At 30.6% G+C, this 19,110-nt stretch overlaps 1 protein-coding gene across 1 annotated transcript; it reads right to left on the bottom strand.

The window, feature by feature from the left end:
- Positions 1 to 1,494: 1,494 nt before the first annotated feature.
- On the bottom strand, positions 1,495 to 10,552 carry LOC127242597 (clathrin interactor EPSIN 2). The gene is made up of 14 exons (XM_051262178.1): positions 10,351 to 10,552; positions 9,744 to 9,835; positions 9,483 to 9,534; positions 9,049 to 9,128; positions 8,894 to 8,972; positions 8,728 to 8,811; positions 8,472 to 8,617; positions 7,218 to 7,580; positions 6,252 to 6,293; positions 6,049 to 6,156; positions 5,777 to 5,982; positions 4,263 to 4,468; positions 2,409 to 3,381; positions 1,495 to 2,326 (listed from the first exon to the last, which is right to left on the bottom strand). The coding sequence occupies exons 2-14, from the start codon at positions 9,776 to 9,778 to the stop codon at positions 1,842 to 1,844; spliced, it is 2,859 nt and encodes a 952-aa protein (XP_051118135.1). The 5' UTR covers positions 9,779 to 9,835; positions 10,351 to 10,552; the 3' UTR covers positions 1,495 to 1,841.
- Between the last annotated feature and the right edge of the window lie 8,558 nt (positions 10,553 to 19,110).

Genomic DNA, 19,110 nt, shown 5'->3' with positions numbered 1-19,110 from the left:
AATAGTAATAATAACAATAATTTTTTTTTTTTTTATAATATGATAGATGGAAGAATTAGAAATATCTGTATTCTGACTAGAGTTCTCACTTCACTTGTGTTGGGCAAATATTATATAGAAAGCTCAACTGATTAGATCCGCAATCAAAGTGCAACAACTCAATATTTTATTTCAAAACAATAGTTTCATTTTTTTTTATTTTCATCCGTCTCAAAACAATAATTCTATTTTAAGAAAGAATCATATCACTTTAAAACTATCTCTATTATTTTATTTTAAAAAAGAATCATATCACTTTAAAACTATCTCTTTTCTTCTTTTTTTTTAATCATTACTACATAAATAATATTATTTTTTACACATATACATTCACAAGAATATTTTAATCTTTTTACTATAAAATTTACGTTCACTTTCAACATAATATTATTATTCTTTAAATTTCATATCGAAAAAAAAAAGTAATATTCTTAAAATTCGGAACCCATTACATTCTCAAAGACGTCAAAGAATCACTAGTATTGTTCAATTTTAATTTGAAATTAATTACTTTTATTTATTTAAAGTTTAATTGAAATAATATTTTGATATAAATCAATATATATATATATATATATATTGAAAAGATATTGACAGTGTTACAATCCCAAAGGCACCAAAGAAATTGTAGAAAATTGGTAAATATAATTGAATTCTCACTTGTGTTTGTGTAATGATCTGTGGAGTTCAAACCAGTATTATCCTTGAAAATGTAGGGAATAAGCTTGCTTATATCCCTAAGATGTCAAAAAAACCCAAACAAACAAACAAAAAAGGGTTTTATATTCCTAAAAGCATGCATCAAAGAAGAAATTACTAGCAACATCCAAGATAAGATTATCAACACAATAGTAGTAGAGAATGAATGAATGACTGATAGATAGATAATTCTGCAATAAACGTGTTAAAATATATTTAGAAGCAATATATTATATTTATGATAGTTGTCTTATTTAAGAGATTCGTAGAACTCCTGTTTTATCTAGACAATTTGTATATCACTGAGATAGAGAATTTCAGTTTCATGTTCTAACGGAACAAAAAGAAACAGACTTCGGGGAAAATAAAGATCTCAATCATTATTCTGTACAAAGTTATATGCACACATTAATGTAATCAATGTAAAACAACAAATTACTTATATAAAGGCACAAAGGAAAAGTAGTAGTAGAAACTAGTAAGATCTTGTTCACCTATGGACTATTAAACAAATAACATGTTACCCGAAAAAGCCCTATTTGTAACATATCATATCCTATCTTATCCTATCCAAGTCGTGTCTCGGGCAATGCTAATTCGCATGTTACGCCAAAGATTGCATGCATCTCATCTCGTACACAAACCGGATAAAAAAATATTTCATGAAACGGAAATAACAAACAAGTCGTCTAGTCTGAACAGCAAAACAATGCATCTGCAGAGTATTACATAAGATCACACAAAACAATACAAAACTGAGGAACAAGGTTTAACTCTCACATTCCAAACAATATACAATATCACATTGTACCGGGAACTTTTAAGGGGCACACACAAAGAGCGAGCAACGACCAAAAATTATAGTGCAGTGGTAAATGAGAACAATACAAAAGCCTTGAAAAGAAAAGAATGAATACACGCCAATTATACAGACAGATATTCGACATTAAAGTTACAAGAGAAACCAAACCTTATATAGCTTGCCAGATTTGTTTTGTATATGATGCTGCTGCTGCTGTAAGACCACAGTTTTATGATCAACTCTTTTTTTTTTTTTTCTTTTTCTTATAAGTAGCAGAACTATACGGCACTGCAGTTTCTGCTCATCGATACCCGCCACCTTGTGGGTGTTGAGGGTAACCAGGCCCAGCCATATGATTATAGCCCCCAGCAGGAGGATACCCCATCGGCTGTTGCATGTTCATTCCCTGGCCCATACCCATGTTCATTCCCATACCCATATTACTGGGTGGCGCATTCATTCCCATTCCCATACCCATACCCATACCCATACCCATCCCCATTCCCCGACCAACGGGTTGGTTCATTCCATAGCCTCCCATGCCATAGCCAGCAACAGGGCCGCCGCCGCCACCCATGCCCATATTTACACCAGGATTCATCATTGGATTTGGAGGAGCACGGAGAGCACTAGCACCAGCACGGCCCATGCCTGAACCGGACCCCATGGCTTTGCCCATGGTAACAGTTGATGTTGCTGTGGTAGGGGTCTGTTTTTCCATCCTTTTCTCCTTGCGATTTATAGAATCAAAGTCAACCCCAATATCAGCCAACGGATTTGCTTTTGCTGCACAAGGAAGACATTACTTATCCAACGAAGAAAATCTAGATTCAATGGAAATATAAAGTTTTTAACTGTGAGCACTTACGTCCAGAAATATTCAGATCAACCAGTCCGCGGCTCAGTGTGTCTGCCCAAACAGCTGATTTTGTCTCAAACTTGGATTTCGATGGTTGAGGAGCCGTAGCAAGGGCCATTGAAGATGAACTGCTTGATACTGGAGCCACATAGCTACTAGATTGCATCTGTGGAGCTTGAGCACCCATTTGTGAAGTGGCAGAAACTCCCATGCTCGATTGAGAAGGAAAATTGTGGTGGGTTGGGGTTCCAGTAGAGCCAGGAGGAACCATATAACCAGAAGCCGGGCGTGCAGATAGAGACTGGGAATTGTAAGTACCATAGAAGTTGGGATTTTGCATGTTCGGCTGCATGGAACCACCTTGAGAATGAATACCCATTTGTTGTGCTTGACCAGCTTGAAATGGAGAGTTTGAAGGCATCATTTGGGCTGGAAAACCAGTTTGTGAAACAGGTTCTACTGAAGAAGAATATCCCATATGCGGTGAAGGCGGAACATGTTGAGGAAAACCGGAAGGTTGCCCAGTTTGGGGTTGGAGACTGCTTGGCATTGCATTGTGGCCAGTATAAGATGACAACTCTGCTTGCGATGTCTGTTGATGGGTTTGATAAGGAAAACCATTGTGAGGAATAGATTGGCCACTTGGAACAAGATAACCAGCTTGTGTTGATGGTTCAGATGGCGGGAGAATGTCTGCTAATATGTCAATCTCCTGGCTAGGGGCTGACAGCTCCTGCTTTGGAAACTGAGCGGCTGTAGGTTGTTGGACACCAGAAGGACCAGATGACATGAAAGATGCATCATTGAAAGTTCCACCAAATTCACTTGTTGCATTCGGAGGAGCTGGCTGGGGTACGCCAACTTTATGACTTGAGTTTGCATTGAAGGAATTAGCAGCTGCAGTGAACTGTGACGGAGCCGATTCATTTTCTGTTGAAGGAAGAGCTTTAAATGGACCATCCCCAAATGGATCATCAAAGGGCTGCAATAAAGGCAATACATTTCATTAGGAAAACATTACAATGTTCCGGTACAGGAATCCAAAGCTGTCAATGAGGAATCATGTCAAATTGAGATAATAGGAAGTTTGAATTGTTCAAAATATTTGTTATGCACAAGACCATAAGATAGACAACTATAAACTAGTTTGCTAATATAATTGCACACGGACACATCAGGATAACAGCATGCTGTATATCGATATAAAACAAAATCAGGGGAAAACAAAAGGCGGATCTGAGAAAAAGCAAAGTAATCATTTGTCTGATGTCAACATATAAAATTCCCTATAGCATTTACCAGAGAGAGAGAGAGATACAGCAAACAAGGGATATAGTAGAAAGCCAGACCAAGAAAACTAAGGACTATTAAATTGTGATCGTCAGGATGACAATAATGATATCAAGGCATAACACATTTTACAGTTTCTTGGTATCTCATGTCAAATGTAAGCAGGAGAGACTATTTTCAAAGTTGAAATATAGATGAGGAAACAGGTCTAGTAGTACCACCCAAGCATGAGTTTCAGATGGTGAAATTTGTTAATATAACACGCATTCCAACACATTTTCAAGGATGGGTAAGGAATAGATCAGCATCATAAATTCTCAATAATTTCTTGAATTTCACATTGAGAAATCGTCATTGAATGCCACACAATTCTCCTCATTAAACAAGACTCAAAACTTGTTCCCAGAAGACTATAAACTATTAAGGAATAAAAAGAAGAATCAATGGAGAGTATACCAGCCAGCAAACATGCCAACTAATCATAATGCCTAAATCGACCATGCACAGAAGATTGCATCCACTAATGAATAAACCGGGTGAATGAAATCGATGCTAATATCACCTGCATATTACCTGATTTCCAGCTGGTGTAGCTGCTGGTGCAGCATCATATGCAACCCCGGAATTAAAGCTTGCTGAGCCATTAGCTTCAGTGGTCATGGTAGAGTGACTAACAGGCACAACAGACAATGCATTCGGGGAAAAAGCATCAGACAATGAGCCTAACAAGTCCATTTCTGCAGCAGCCACAGGAACAGTGGTACTTGTAGTCGGGGAAGCTATTAAAAAAAATTAAAAAAGAAAACTAAGAATGAGCCTTGAAACATATGACTGCATACGACTACGATAAGTTGAAATGAGAGAAATTACAGTCAATCTGAAAAACCCGTTAATAAACATTACCAAAGATTTTGAATGGTTTTGAGAAAGCAGCTACAGGAAACAAATTTCATATATGAATCAATATTATAGGCCACAACCACAAGATTTGAAAGACATACAAGAAGTTTTGAGTTGAAATGCATGTTAAAACTGAACAATGAGTGCATATTTCGTAAAAGTACATCAACGCATCATGCTCCCAAAATACAATCAAGTTTCACTGCACAGTTGAAGAACTGAAATTTAGTACCAAAGCAATACAGACACCTCAGTTCTTCAATTATTGATAATTTCACTTTTAAGCATTTAGCTGTGCCATAATGCTAGGATCATCAACATTACAATAAAAATATTAGCTAAAATCAGTTTCACATTATAAATACCATATAAACTATGAACTAACAGGATAATGTTCATTATGTAATCTCCTAAAACCTTTTCAGGTTTCCAAATACTATATAATATCTGAAGAAAGTATGAAATGACCCTTTAGAGAAATAAAAGTAGCTTAATTCACCTTTTCCCATGTTCATGATAGAAATTTATCAATCATTCACTCGATATGATTGAACAGGCAAACAGAACAACAAAACAATTAAAATGCATAGAATGGATGTTTGTAGAACCTTCAAGTGACCACATCATATGAAAGTCAACAAGCCTTCCAATCACTATCATTACCATTTTGAAAAATACTCATTAAATGTTCAAAGCTCATCTTCACAATTATAAAATTTTGGATAGCCTAGCTGGGTGCTCCTAATTATCCAGTTTTAAGTAATAAGTCAAACAAACAAAAATTTTACTGTATAGATTTCCAAGACCATGTTAAGAAGCACTGGGGATAAAAAATGGCTCAATTTTACAAACTAGGTCCACTACACTAAAACGGAGTAGAACTATAGGATACAATAAATATCATCACTTCTCTGTTTGGAAGGTAAGGAGATTTTTCTTATAACCTATAATGTAGCTATAAAGATTTAGGAAGCAGTAGCAAAGCACTGCTACTCAACCTAGACCAAAAGAACCAAAAATAGCCCATTAGCCACTAATAATAATACCCCATCATTCCTCTACAATTCAGCATAAAGATTTAGGGAGTTTGATCAAGCACCTACTGAACCTATATCAAAAGAACTAAAAACCCCATTAGCCACAAATAAGACCACACAATTCAGCTGCAATTGAGTATAACTTCTTACCTGAAGGGGGCCCTCTTGGATCAAATTCATCGAAGCTATCAAATTCCTGGTAGCTATGCTGAACAGCAGATGTCGGAGGAGAAATGGTAGGTCCAGACACTGAAGTAGAAGCAGGAGCAGGTGGGGAAGCAGGGGCAGCGGTTGGAGCTGCAGTAGTGGTAGAATGGCCATCAACGGATTCTTGAGGTGCATTTGGTTCCTTATCCCTGTCAAGACAATGAACTTAGAACCAATTCCAGCTCATGGGCAAGTTAATGGACATAGATTATTACCTGTCATTATAGCTAGGGCTGCGACCAGCATTAACAGCATCATCATAACTTGGAGGAGCACCAGAACTTTGACCAGAATATTTAACATCAGCCTTCTCACCCATCGTACTGACGTGGAGATTTAACAAATCATGCAGCTTAAATCAGTCATTTTTATAGGGACAAAAATAAAGAGATGTGTCGAAACAGCTCACTAAACCTACCTTCCTTCTTGAGGATGATCATCTTCTTTACCCCCACTTCCTCTGCAAACAATGAACCACAAGTAAAAAAATTACTTAATAAATGCAGTATTGACAAATTGTGCAACATATATTATGAAATGTCTAAAGAAAAACTGAGAACAGAAAATTTTGGTAGCTCAAGATCCATGAACATGCAGGGCTTGTTAATTGAGACTACATTTTGTGACTTCACTTAAGGCTTATTCAATTGAATGCTCCATTTAGTATGTAGTATTAACTTCCTAGGTATGTGCCATGAAATGGTAGGGTGACAGTGGATTAAGGATCTGGAGGATTTCGAGCTCTGATATTTGCTTCTGCAACATCATTTAAGATAGAAATGCAAACACTTCTCAAACATTCACTTGTTACTGTACTGCTATATTTGAACCAATACAATGACGATGATTTCTCAGCATTTAGGAGTGGCCCTAAAAGAGGCCAGATCAGTCTGACCTGCAATGACTCCATCACACCATCCGCAGAAGACTAATTTTCTTCAATGGCCGTCAAGTACTTTTCAATTCACATGCAGTTAATCATATAATGATTGAATCAAAACAAACAGCTTAAGGGGTTAAAAACCCAATATAGTTATAAGTCTTAAATTTAAACACTTTGGACTTATTGGCCCACAGTTGAATTCAACCAAGTCTGTTTCATAAGTAAAGCATGTCAAATTGTCAACCGCAATCCAAGGAACATATCACTTAACCAGAAATGCATATCACATAAAGAATCAACTGAAAAATGTAAAGCAACTGCTTCAGTTCTATAGTATTGAATACAACTACTTATTGCCATCTAGTTTCATAAGAATTCTTAATATCCTAGTAATCATTTTCCACCCTTATCATTCTTAAGGTAAAGCCTTAAATATGTGCGCACTTAGAAAACTTCACCTCATAATCTGATTAGAATTGGGGTTATAAAAATTAGACAAACCTTGACGATTGTTGGCCATCATCCTCATTTGCATTATTCCTATCTCGATCAGCACTTCTCGAATTGTAGTTATAATCATCATTGTTTTGACTTCTTCCTCTGTAGTCATCATCCCTATATCCATCTCGGCCATAACGCTCTTCATAATCCCTACCATACCTCCCTCCCTCGCGGCCATATGAATCTCCATACCGACCATATCTATCATCATCTCGGGAACCCCATTCTTTGTCTCTTCCATTGCCATTCCGGTCATCATCCCGGTACCGACCTTCATAACGATCATCGTCATACTTGTCGCCATACCCTCCATATCCCCCAGAACCTGGCCGATACATACTACCTGGGGAAGCACTGTGATACCTGTTTGAAAATAATTATAAATATGTACCTTCATATGTTAACCTAATGATCGTTCATATAGTGCCTACAAAGAACTATTGAACAATATAGAAGAATGAAACAAATTGCAAAGAAAATTATTGACTACAGTTAACACTATTATCCTGAATAAATAAATAAACAAAATACTTGCATACAAAATAGTTAGCTTGCAGTCCCAGTTGCCACAAATAAAGAAGATTTATGTTTTAAAGTCATTGAACTGATCAAAATATGTTATTCTGGACACAATTAAGCATGGACAATCCAGAATAGAAGAATTCTCAGAGAAGCTAAATAGATACATATCATAGTTATTCTTGAAAAAAAGCATAAAATTATTTGAAACTAGTCCTTGTGGAAAAAAGAAAAGAAAAAAAAAGAGAGAGAGAGAGAGCAATTTTCCTCGCACCAACTTCTCCTCTCTCTCTCTCTCTCATTACCAACAAAAGAAAGCTTGATTGCTAGATTAAATGGATGGATAGAAAATAGCCCATCCAAATCCCTACCTCACATAAATTTAAAACCAAATAATGGATTTTTATGTTTCTGCTGGCAGTGAAAGCCCAAGCATCAACAACAGATGAAGTGGCTATGTTGATGCAAAGAAGGATATACCAGTAAGAAAACAAACCATCACTTTAAATTTAAGTATAAAAGTAACAGAAACAGGATTTACTAATGGCAAGTTTTTTCCTATTACAGCCAAAGAAAGAAGGGAACTCTTTTCATCTTTTTATTAATGCTAATATAGGATGCAAATAAAAATAAAAAATGACAAAGGCAGCCTCAAAAGGGCAGGTAAAATAGCTGGAAAGCTCATCATAAATATGGCAAACACGGAGTGGAACAAAACTTCCATTTTTCACTTACTTATCCCTATTAGCAGCAGCCTTCTGGCGAACTTCTTGTATCCTTTCCTTGTCATTTACAAGAACTACAAGACTTTGAGATTTCTTTCTAACATTGCTTCCCTGGTCTTTCCCACTGGAATCGATATATTGAAAATCTGACAATGTCTATCACAGGCAGAGGGGGGAAAAAAAAGGATAAAGCCACTCATCAACCTTTATTTCTTTAAACTCGGAAACATAAAATAAACTAAAAAACAACAGATAAAGAAACTAACAGATATTTGATATGCATGTTCCCTGATGTCATCTATAACTCGTTCAGATCCATGCCCCACCAAGTACTCCAAAACAGTCAAAGCCTACAGAAGGAAGAAAATCATAACTTGTTAACAAATTATAACAGAAAGAAATCAAAGATTTTGAAAATTGTGGAAATCACACCTTGTATACATGCCGCCAATTCTTTCCAGTATCATTTATACGCTTCCAGATTACTGACATAATCATCTGATATTCATGGCTGTTGAAACAAGAAGTATGAGTGCCAAATAAATTTAATATGATCCCCACGAGTACTCTAACCTCAATAAACTTACTAGTTTCTAGAAGCATGTGCAATTTCAGCAAGAATCGATCCATGAGGGCCCCAGGGCTCATTGCTAGTCGCATCAAGAACCTGAAAATGGAAACAAAGAGCCACTGAACACCAACAGAAACACTAATACAGCTCAAAAGATGCTTAGATATAACCAACAAAAACTCATTCTATCGTGAATTATGTTCTAACATCATTCCAGAACCTGAGATATCAGATGTCCAACCACCCACCCCACACCGCCTCACAAACCTCTCTCCAAACATTAACACACTACAGATTGATCCTTTGAGATCAATTAATACACATCCAGACATTCATCACATTCCCCAATACTCGTCCAAAATTGCTTAAAATCATTTTCATGGATCTCAGAACATGAAAGATAGAATTGGAATTGGCAATGCAATAAGAAAGAAAAACAAAATTATCCACCTTCTGTTCAATCGAAGGAACTTTAAGAACTTTCTTGTTGACCCCTCTCTTGCTGCAAGACAGACATAGAAGATTCATAACAAGTGAATGACAAGTGATATGAAATTATGAGTAAGACGACATATATCAAATGGTCAGTATTAATTACTACCACAATTAACTAAAACATAAGTGTTTTTACACAACAAAGATTTCTCAAGCTGGATACATTAACTTGAGTAACAAAGGGAATATGGCTTTTCGAATTTCATCGAAACTCACATGTCACGAACAGTTTGATCGATCGCCTTCTTCATGTCACCCTTCCCTCAGGAGAAGCAAAATCAGCAAACCTTTTCGGCGTAATTAATTGCCTGCACAGCCAAATGGCAAACCATATGCCACTGTCAATCGGATCACCGATTCCTCAAATCACTACAAGTCTATAAAAGCTTTCGATTGATGTTAATTTCCACGTAAACACATTTCAATCGCCTCATTAATCCAGATCAATTCAATCATCAAAATACAAAAATATATCAGCCAATAAACCATCCACCGCCAACGAAGAACAAACCCTACAATAACGCGAAAACGCAATCACACACCCGAAAGAGCACAAACAGAATAAAAATGATCCAGGAGCAATAAAAAGTCCTCAAAGCACGCACGATTCTTAACGTGATGGTAATCGAAAACACAGATCTGACAAAAACAGCAACGAAATTCAATCAAACGAGCTGGAATTCACACACGTAGCTGGGACAAATTGAACAACGAACCCAATACCGACAACCGAAGATCCCAAATTACACAATCAATTGAAATCCCAAGTTCTTGAAAACAAATGATAATAAAAACAATAAGTTAGCACAAGAAAGAATCATACCCGGCGGAAACTACGAGCGCCTCCTCGAATCGAATCCAATGCAGAGCAGATCTGGAAGAGAGGGAGAAATGGGGTTGATGGGTGTCGAAATCGAGAGAAAAGGGGAGGAAAATGGGGTGCGGTAAAAGCGAAACCGAAAGGATACCCAGCAAAGGAAAGGAAATTCGTCGAGTTGGATTCCAGAGCTGTCTTTTTTCCCTAAATAATTAATCGCCAACGCCAATCCAATTTTAATTATAGAAATAATAAATATATACTCCTACCAATATAATTATGTATTTAAGACTACGCGAGTAAATCTCGGGGGATTTATTTTTTATTTATTTTATTAATAAAAAATTATATTAGTTTTTATAGCATATATAAAATAACAAATATATATGCTCAAAAATCTTGTCATTTCCATATTATATAAAATATACTTTCCCCTTTACAAATCAAAAAGACTTTTTTTTTTTTTTTTTTCCTGAGCTTATTTAATTAATTAAAAAATAATAATATTTTATTAATTAATAGAAATATATAAATTTTTGATATTTTTTATTTTTTAATTTTATGTATAAAATAATTATATATGTAATTATATATTTGTAATTTAAATAGAAATTAAAAGTATTTTAATATTAATGTATAATTATTTTTTTAAAATAAAAAATATATATATTGATGTGGGACACGACTACAATAAAAATAATATTTTAAATTAGAACGGAATGAATATATTAGCATATTTTTCATATTATTATACTTTCGCAATATTTCAATGAAAAAATCAAATAAAAAAATACAATAAAATAAACCTCCCAATGAATAGTTCATTTATTTAATTTTTACTATTTAATAATTTAGTTTCCATTTAAAAATAGTTTATAGTTATTTTAAACGGATAATTTGAAATAAATACACTTTTCTATTTTTGAATTTTACCTTCAGTCCCTATATATATTTGGCTAACACTGCTTCTCTTTTAAAAAAAATTTGGCATTAATTTATTACCTTTATTTTATTTTCATAATTTTCATTTATATTTTTTCTATCTCTTCGTGTCTGGCACATAATTTTTTAGTGTGATAATTTTGTTGATTGATTACGATGGTATTTTTAGGGCTCGCAAGTGATTCCGGTAAGTAATTCACAGTTGCTTTGGTGATTGTTGTTTTGTTCTAGATTATGATTACAGTAGTTACTATGATGATAAGTATATATAGAAAAAACTTTGTGGGTAGCTGTGATGGGAAGACACTGGTAAATGAAAGTTTTGATTACGGTCGTATTATTAGGGTTTGTGATCGATTTATGTAAATATTTCACTATTATTTTTTATAATTCTTGTTTTGTTTGAGATTATGATTACAATGGTTGCTAACTGGGTTTTATTATTATATTTCGTTAAGATAGTATGTATAGAAAAAAAAAACTGTGGGAGAAAGAGAGAGTTCTGTTGCGATTTTCTATTAATATGCATATGCATTATCGGGATATTTTTTCAGGTATAGTATACCTATATTTATTAATCTTATACCCTTATTGTATGATATTGTATGTTATATTTGTTTGAAAATACTCTATTTTTGTTGGTATATACTATAATTATTCATCTATGAACCTTGATATTTATTTCATGTACTTATATATTAGATAATATTAAAATTGTGTTGTTATGCAACAGTATCCGCCAAAAATGATAAAAGTTAGAAATAGTTTTACTAGAGATTAAGGTATGTTTTTCACCCTGATGGTAGAGAATTAAAAAGTTGGAAACAGTTATGCGGTTAATCTGTTTGAGCAATTGCACGGCTATAACTCCCAGAGTGGTCACTTCACTTGCCTTAGAATGTAAAGGCGCAGATCTTTCTCGTTTGTCTGTATTGGCTGGAGGGCATCAGCACAGCTCAAGCGGTGTTGTCATCGTTGGCTGGTAATGGAATAATTTGACCGCTGAGAGATGAACACTTAGTCAAAATTCAGAGCGGTCCAATTTCGCTTCTACAGCAGCGGATGTCTGGTCGCTGCCGCTGGGGCAAGCGGTAAAAGCATCTCTTGCCAAAATGGAGTGTCTTTGCTTGACTTTCAACACTTAACATTTCTGGACCAAAAATATCGCTTAAAAAAAGCCAAAAATGTTAATAATCTCAACCGACGAACTATGGATCATGTCAAGCGAAATAAATCAATAAAGTATGTCATAAATCAGATATTGTGATGATTTTCACCTAAAAATTCAAGTAATACACAGTTTCGTCAAACGAAAAATTAGCTATTATATGGAGTTATCAATCGTACAAGTCCCACTTCGAGGATTGGCAACAATAGTCTGTTCATATCATATTTTACCATCAAGCAACAATTATACAATATGCTAATTGAAACACATATTGTATACCTAGTCATGTAACTTTATTTATAGAATGTTTCCAACAAGAACGAAAGTATATGCAAAAAAAAAATACGCGTACTTTGATGAATAGAAGTAATGAATTCTATGAAGATATATACAAAAAAGAGTAAAATATAAATTAATATAAAAAGTAGAGAGTGCAATATTTTATCATAATATAATATAGAATGACTAAATTTAAATGGATCTTAGCTTAGAAGAATTTAAGTTCCCCTATTTTAAAATCGCTTAGGGTTATGTTTGTTGATGGGGATTTTGTTTTGAAATTTGGATTTTAAACACTAAAATTTTAAATTAAATGTCTTGATATAATATTATAAATATAAAATTAACATTTAATATAATATAATAATAAAAAATAAATATTTAATCTGATTTTTTTAAATAAAAAATATAAATATAAAAACTCAATCCAAAATCTAAAAACACACCCGAGGAGTCTTGAAAAATAGTTAAAATAAATAATTTCTCATCCATTAAAATTAGTTCACTGTGGTCTGCAAGGAGACCAAAAAATTAATATTTTATTGAAAAAGTGATAGATAGTTGATGGTATTTTTGAAAATTTAATTAGAAATGGAAGTAAATGAAGAGAGAAAAAAAAGTAATAAATTTAGTGGTATTTGTTGTAAATAAGTGTCGAATATATGATAATAATTATATATAAATTTGTTAACTTTGCAAAAATTAGTAATGAAATAAATTTAACAGACAGACTAAAAAGAAAAATTATAATAAATTTGGCCGATGAAAAGAATAATTGTTATTTCATATGATTTTTTTAATATTTTATACTATGATAATTTTTATTATATATTTTAACTAAAAATTAAATATTGGTAAAATATATTTTAGAAATATAACAAATATTTAAAAATAAATTTAAATAGAGTTTCTTTAGTATCAAATGTTCATTTATACATAAAATATATATATATATATATTAAATTCATTCATTATTTCAAATTTATAAAATTACAAGAAAAAAAAAGGGTTAGAAAACTGTTTGACTCATAAAATATATATTGAGCAAATGTGTGTTTATTATAATTTCTAACTAAAATTAATATTAATATTAATATTGTGAATTTATTATCGATTTTTTGGATTTATCGAACAATATCTCGTAAATAAAATATACAAATCAATTAGCAGCGGAAACAATTAAATCAAATAAACTTTAATTAATCTAAACCGAAATCGAAATGAAATTATCACTAATCAAACTAAAGGCATAAATCATATTTCTGGAAATTGATTATCAAATCAAACAACAATTGAAAAAACCGAAGCCACCGACGACGGCCTCTCCGACGAACAGTGGCTCCGATCGACTTCCGACGGCTGCTCCTGATTGTCCGGCGACGAGCAGATAGACGATGGGCTTGGACTAGGGAATATAGATTGGGCTTGGATATAGGTAATTGGGTTTGGAAATAAATGATTGGGCCGATTCGATGGGCCAGACTATGGAGTGAACCAACTCGTTGGATTACGCCTCAAACAACCAAAATTCCGAATAATTAATATACAATTTTTAATAAAAGATATATTATTTCATATCATAATACACCACATTAAAATATTATTTTAATAAAAAAAAATCAAATGAATACTATGAAATTATTTTCAAACAAACAGGCTTGTTCACTCTCATTTTTTATCATTTTGAACCCGCCTATAATTTATATAAAATAAATAATCCTTCCGTCCCACATAATTTGTCCATATGTTACATTTTCGTCTGTTCCACATAATTTGTTATTTTTTTTTTGAAAATATAATTATACACTTTAATCACATTTTAAATTTTAAAATTTAAATTTTATTTATTTATTTTAATTAAACTATTTAGTTATCTTAATCTTAATCAATAATTATTTTTATTATATAATAATTATTTTTAGTAATACAATTCTTAATTACTTATTAATTATAAATTACCTAAATTCTTGCATCTTCACTAATGCATCCGAGGGAATAATATTATTTTACTTATTACATATCTATAAATGTGACCATAAATAAATAGTTTGATAATATTTGACATATCTCAATAACTGATTGTGACATCCCGGCCCGTAAGTCACATAAAGACGGGCGCGTTGAGATTATAAACCGGCCACATGTACAGGTCAACACGAGTCATTCGGGTCACACATCTTCAAATTATTTTAAAGTTCTTTCAATAAGATTTCTTAAAAGAAAAAAAAAAAAAAAAAAAGAATGTGCACATTGTTGACATGAGTAATCTATTCAATTCATTTAACATCTAATCAACTTTAAATGACCTAATATTGATTTATCCACACACAGAAGTTGACCAAACAATGGCTCAACTCCGGGTATCACACTAATAGCAAAAATCTTTAAAATCTTTATATACTAGAAACAAACATAAACCATTGCAAAATATTATATTCAATTTTGTTAAGTATTATTGGGTGCGTTCTTTTTGTCAAAAACAAGCTAACGTATTTTTTCTTTAAAAATAATATATTATATGTATTCATTATTTTTATATTATTAATACAATCTCCTATATTTCATATAAAAAAATATTATTTCAAATTATTTCACAAAACAAAAATACCCTTATTATTTAGCACGATTTTTGTTTGTTTGTTTGTGTTTTTTCATATAAAAGCATCATGATATCTAACTAACATGGTTTGTAATAAAAAATACGATATATTTTTAATATTAAAGTGAAATAGATACAAAATAAAATAAGAGTATTATAAAAAATTTATTAAAAAATTAATAAAAAATAATGGAAATAAGTAAATAATAATAATAATAATAATAATAATAAGTAGCAAATTAGTATCTATTTATTAGAATAAGAATAATAAGCTGGTTGATGAATAAATTTGTTTAATATAAATAAATTATGTATAAATTTAGTAGGCGATCAAGAAAAAAATAGTGACATAATTTTAAAAGACAAATGAATATATATATTTTTAAAAAAATATCATATCAAAATATTATTTAAATTAAAAATTCAAATTAAAATTCAACTTCAAATCAAAATCAAACCCTAATTTTGTTTGAAAATCTCGACAATGATTTATTGATAACATTAAGAATATTTATTCAAATATTAAATGTGTGTTCTTCTTATGTTTTTCACATATATATATTTTTTAATAAAATTAATATATTACATATTATTTTTATATTATTTTCTATACATCATATTAAATTTTTTTTTTTCGAACTATTTCACAAAAAAATCCCACTTTAAATATAATACAAATAAAACTAAATAATTTATTATATGTTGACGAAGGTCAATAAAATATGTCAGCTTATAAAATACAAAAGTTTATTTAACAAATTAAATGATAAATAATACTATAATTTGTTCTGGATTTCAAATTACTCAAATCATTAATATTAAGTTGTTAGGAGCTTTTAATAAAATATGGTCTCTTTTCTAATTAAAAAATATATATTTATTTTTGATCTAAAATTTAAAAAATAATAGTATTTTAATTATACTAAGTGATTAAAAATAGTATAAGATAATTTATTATTATTATTATTATTATTATTTTTGTAAAGTATGATGTGATGGTATAGTAGATATATTTTTTAAATAATTACTTTGTAATTAAACAAATAAAATAGAAACGTATCTACTTTGTCCGTGAACGAAGAAAATATTATTTTAATATACAAAATTATTTAAATCAAAACTTCAAATTCAAATAAATTTTTTTATAATTAACTCATTTTTATTATTTAATTGGTTAAGATTTATAGAATAATCTTCCGAAAATATATAATTTTTGTTTACTGAAAAAAATATCCGTGTATATATATATATATATGCATATAGCATTTTATGTATATATTTTTAAAAGTTTTTATTTTCTTTTTAAAAAATATTATATCAAATATATATTATTTTACAATATATAATTAAATATATAATACTTTATTAATTTTTAAAAAAAAATGTTCAGAAATTAGAAACCATTGTGTAGAAGTAACGTTAATATTTAAAATAGCTGTCGAGTTGTTGGAAATTTGGTAGCAAAAATGGGCCAGTGTTGTTCTTGTTTCCAAATGGATTGGTGATAGTTGATTATAATATTATCATATCATTTATTTTATCTTATTATTATTATTATTATTTTTATGGCGTGAGAAACTGCAATATTATTTTAGTAGGGTAAAGAATTAAAATTAAAGATAAAATAAAAATATGTGTTTGTTTGGAGGATTCTCTCCTAAAGACACTATTTATTTCATTTTTTTTTTCTTCAAAAATATCAAATCAAACACCTATTTTTTATTTTTTATATTATGATAAAAATTAATTTTACATTCAAAACATTATATCAACACCTGTTTATATCACATCATACAACTATTAAAATTCAAAATTTTTACTATTCAAATCCCAACTCAAAATCCAAACCCCCAAACAATGGTGTGTTTGTTTGGGGGATTGGATTGGATTTACACTATTCATCCAATTTTTTTCGCCCCCCAAAACATCAGATCAAACACTTATTTTTATTTTTTATATTATACTAAAAGTCAATTTTACATTCAAAACATCACACCAACACCTATTTATATCACATCATACAATTATTCAAATTCAAAATTTTTACTATTCAAATCTCAACTCAAAATCCAAACCCCCAAACAAACACACCCCAAGGGAAGGTACGGGAAAATTTGGGTTTGACTTTGGTTTTTATTTGAATTCTGAGGTGGGTTTGAATTTATGTGTTTATTTTGTATTAAGGTTTGAGTTGGGTTTGGAGAGTTTTGATGTGTATTTGATGGTAATGAATATAATACTACATCTGTCCGATTCTAAGGATTTATTTAATTTTTGTGTGTTGATATTTGAATATTAATTATTATATGAAAATGTAGTTCAAATTAAGAAAAAATTGCAAAAATACTTTCATTAGTGTCTTATAATACTAATGCAAGAACATTTGTACAAAAAAAAATTATTCAAATGATATTTTTAATGTTAAGTACAATGATACAAAAGATAAATGGGATCCTTGGAGGCGGACGGATAGAGTAATATAAATGTGTATTAATTTGTATAATTTTATTATAAATTTATATTATATCTATATATATTTTTTAATTTTTATTTTTTTGTATTATAAAAAATTTTATTCTCTATAAAATGACATATATATTGTATATAGTTTATTAAATTATAATTATTATAAAAAATTTTAAAAAAAATTAATGCGTGCTACGGTGCAATACCATTTTTTGTGTTCATTTTTTTTCTATTTTTTTTCAAAAATGTTATTTTAAAAAATTACATTTGGGGTCATGTTTTTATTATGTGGAGACTTATCAGCAATTTGAGATTTTAATTATGAAAATAAATATATAGTTTCTGTATTTAATCTAGTGTTTGTTTTTGTGTTTAACTTGTAAAAACATCAGTTAATAATAAATTATTATTTATTTACATAATAAATATATTATTAAGTAATAATAAATAATTAAGTAAATAATAATAAAAATTGAGTGTGAATTGTAAATATAAAAAGTTCTTTAAAATAATATTATCTTCGTCCCATAAAATCAGCACAATTTTTTTTTTTTATATGTAGATGAAAAAAACAAAAATGCTCTTATTAGATTGTGTGATATAAAAATAATAATATTTGTATAATATATTGAAAGTTGTAAAACTATTAATTATGTTACGAAGGTAGTGCAATTACTAAATTAAAAAATAATACCATTGTTTAGGAACGACACCAAAATGAAAAATTGTATCCTTCTCATGGGACAGAGGGAGTGTGTAAAATATAATATTTGAAGAATTTTTTTTTTGAATAAAAAATAAATTATGGATCAAAGTAAAAATAATATGTAATTGTATTTTTTAAAATAAAATTGTATAAATAAGAGTCCGTGGGTTGAACATGACTTAACAACAAATTGATAGTATTTTAATGTAAAAAATAAAATTATAAAAAGTATTTTGAGGCACAATCGGACACTCTCGATCTAGTTATGATTTCATAAGCTTCATCAACCATCCCAAATTATTACATAAATTTGCTTTAAAATTGTTATAAAAATAAATGTGAATAATTGAGACAATAAAAAATCAAATAAGTCTTATGTTGCACGTGAATTCCTTAAAGTGAATTCGATCTGCCGCCAATCCGCTTTTAATGATAGATCAATAATAATTTGCACAAGATTGCGCTCAATACAAAAATTTATTGAATGTGTCTCAAAGAGTAACGATTGTGAATTTTTTTGATAATAATAATCGGGTTGGCACATAATCGATTTGTTTCAAATACGTGCAGTGTAGACTTGATCTGATTTTGGATTGAGAGTAAAAA

The sequence above is a fragment of the Andrographis paniculata genome, unplaced genomic scaffold (genome assembly GCF_009805555.1).
Source record: "Andrographis paniculata isolate CXL003 unplaced genomic scaffold, ASM980555v1 Contig87END, whole genome shotgun sequence".
NCBI lineage: Eukaryota > Viridiplantae > Streptophyta > Magnoliopsida > Lamiales > Acanthaceae > Andrographis > Andrographis paniculata.
The sequence above is the reverse complement of the archived record's forward strand: the minus strand, read 5'-3'. Positions and strand labels throughout refer to the sequence as shown.